The 3,011-nt window shown below is 46.1% G+C and overlaps 1 protein-coding gene across 1 annotated transcript in view; it reads left to right on the top strand.

Moving 5' to 3' along the window:
* CDH1 (cadherin 1) overlaps positions 1–2,749 on the top strand; it is a 17,074-nt gene extending 14,325 nt beyond the window's left edge. Inside the window, exon 7 of the mRNA XM_008070049.2 lies at positions 2,326–2,749. Coding sequence (XP_008068240.2) covers positions 2,326–2,535 — 210 coding nt within the window. The 3' untranslated portion in view covers positions 2,536–2,749. The remainder of the gene's footprint in view (positions 1–2,325) is intronic.
* Positions 2,750–3,011: the final 262 nt, after the last annotated feature.

The raw sequence follows: 3,011 nt of genomic DNA, 5'->3' as shown, positions 1-3,011 counted from the left end.
TTGGGAGGCTGAGGTGAGTGGACTGCCTGAGCCCGCGGGTTTGAGACCCGCCTGGGCAGGTGAGACCTCATCTCTACAATAAAATAAAAAATCAGCTGGGCATGGTAGCGCGCGCCTGTAGTTCCAGCTACTTGGAAGGCTGAAGCGGAGGGATCGCCGGCGCCCAGCAGGTCGAGGCTGCAGTGGCCGGGAGCGGCCAATGCACTCCAGTCTGGGTGACAGAGTGAGACTCCAACTCAAAAAAAAAAAAGAGGTATGAAGGGCAAAGCAGAGGGTAAAAATCTTTCTTCTAGCAAGCCATCTTCTTATTCAACAAGGTAGTCATCCAACATGTTATTGGCCAAAACTATCACAGAGTTATTCCTACTTTCAAAGGAAAATAATGAGGCATTAAGTTAATTAGCTTAGGATAAGATGAGAAAGAACCCAGTAAGGGAATAGTTACTGAAATGATCTTCAGGGCTTGTCTGGTGGTCCAGTAACCCTCAGTGAATCTTCAGGGTGAGAGCTGGCTTCACTTTAGCCTCCTACGGCAGCTGTTGTCACTGAGGACTATATAAGGCACAACAGCAATGCTGAAGTAACCATGTCGCATCCATTCCAGCTACTGGATCCTCAGTGAAAACCAGAAACAGAAAGAACCAGTTTACCCATCCCATTCATTCAAGTTGGGGGGGTCTCACATGATTGTGCAGTGGCACAATCATGGCTCACTATAACCTTGAACTCCAGGGCTCAAGCAATCCTCCTGCCTCAGCCTCTCAAGTAGCTGAGATTACAGGCATGTGCCACCACTTTCAGCTAATTTTTTGTTTTTTGTAGAGATGAGGTCTCACTGTGTTTTCCCAAGCTGGTCTCCAACTCCTGAGCTCAAGCGGTCCTCCTACCTTAACCTCCCAAAGTGCCGGAATTATAGATGCGAATCACCACACCCAACACAATCCCTTTTAGATTAATCTGGATTCAGATCCCTTCCTCCATTCACATTAATTTGCAAGTCATCACATATATTTGTAGTTTTAATTTAAATTATAAAAATAATATGCTTGCTATTTAAAAAATTTAAATTAGACTGGGTGTGGTGGCTCATCCCTATAATCCTGGCACTTTGGGAGGCCGAGGTGAGAGGATTACCTGAGCCTAAGAGTTTGTGACCACCCTGGGCAACTTGGTGAGACCTCATCTCTACAATAAGTCAAGAAAAATTAGCTGGGCATGGTGGCGCACATCAGTAGTTTTAGCTACTTGGAAGGCTGAAGCAGAAGGATTGCCTGAATCCAGCAGATCGAGGCTGCAGTGGCCATGAGCCTGCCACTGCACTGCAGTCTGGGTGACAGAGTGAAACTCTGATTCAAACAAACAAACAAACAAACTATATATGTATATATAAACTATGAAAAATTAAGTATATAAAGAAAAAAATAAGCCGGGCTCGGTGGCTCAGCCTATAATCCCGTGCCTTTGGGGAGCTGAGGTGAGTGGATTGCTTGAGCCCACGGGTTCGAGACCCACCTGGGCAACTTGGCAAGACCTCATCTCTACAATATATCAAAAAAATTAGCTGGGCATGGTAGTGCGTGCCTGTAATTCCAGCTACCTGGAAGGCTGAGGCGAAAGAATTGCCGGAGCCCAGCAGGTTGAGGCTGCGGTGGCCAGGAGTGGCCACTGCACTCCAGTCTGGTTGACAGAGTAAGACTCCAACTCAAAAAAATTAAAAAATTAAAAATAAATAAATAAACTGGGCGTGGTAGCGCGTGCCTGTAGTTCCAACTACTTGGAAGACTGAGGCAGAAGGATCGCCGGAGCCCAGCAGGTCGAGGCTGCGGTGGCCGGGAGCGGCCACTGCACTCCAGTCTGGGCGACAGAGTGAGACCCCAACTCAAAAAAAAAAAAAATTGGGGCTCTCATCCTTCTAGAACTTTCTGGGCTGAAAGCTAGCCTGTTGCACAGTGTGACTGTCTTCATCGCTTTTAGCTTCTGCCCACCCTGACTGGTGGCATGGTGCCCCTACCCTGATGTATGGGCATCCCATCCTGATTGGTTGGTACTTATATCTCCCCTGCCTACATATAATTTTCCATTTTGGTTTAAGGGGAAAGCATTCTGCATATTTTTCTGTGTCCTTCTCCTTTCATCAACAGCATACCACGTCCATTTTTCCATGCCAATTTGTGTGAATGCGCCTTGTTGGTGTTCATTGCTTCATGGTGTTCTGTAGTCTTGTTACATTGTCATGCCTTAAATATTGCTTGAGGCACCGAGAGAAGGTGACGGGTGTGCTGGTTGGTCCTTTGACTGAAAGATCCTGTTGTCTCCTTTCTTTAGAACCTGAAGGCGGCGGATAGTGACCCCACAGCGCCCCCTTACGACTCTCTGCTCGTTTTTGACTATGAAGGAAGTGGCTCCGAAGCGGCTAGTCTGAGCTCCCTGAACTCCTCGGAGTCAGACCAAGACCAGGACTATGACTATCTGAATGAATGGGGCAATCGCTTCAAGAAACTGGCGGATATGTATGGAGGCGGTGAGGACGACTAGGGGACTCTAGAGATGGGTCCCGGAATTGGTGCGAGGAGAAGCACAGAAATAATGTTGCTGTGGTTCTTCAGCCTCCCTTCCCTTGAGATGAGTTTCTGGGAGAAAGAGACTGGTCAGTGATGCAGTTAGAATAGTTACGGTCTCCACTTTACAACTCGAATCTGTGTGTGTTAGGAAGAAGACGTCTTCCTGGAATCTTCTTTCTCCTTTCATTGTTCTTTACATGGTGATGATGTCCAAAAAGTTCCCAAATTGTAATATTTCAAAAAAAAACCCAACTTTAATTTCAGAAGGTTCTGCCAGCTGCTTGAAGATTTTTTAAAGAGGTTGTGTCTCACTTTTAAGAGGATGGGGAGGAGTCAACTTCAAGTTCTCTTTTTTTATGTGTATAAAATTTGTTTTGAATTTGTGTGCTTTCCTTCCCACCCTTATCACAGCACTGGTATCCCATGCTCTTTTTTTTTTTTTTTTTTTTT

Source organism: Carlito syrichta, unplaced genomic scaffold, assembly GCF_000164805.1.
Source record: "Carlito syrichta isolate Samal-C Ts95f unplaced genomic scaffold, Tarsius_syrichta-2.0.1 Scaffold312739, whole genome shotgun sequence".
Classification (NCBI taxonomy): Eukaryota; Metazoa; Chordata; class Mammalia; order Primates; family Tarsiidae; genus Carlito; species Carlito syrichta.
Note: the sequence above shows the minus strand (reverse complement) of the source record. Positions and strands in the feature narration are given on the sequence as shown.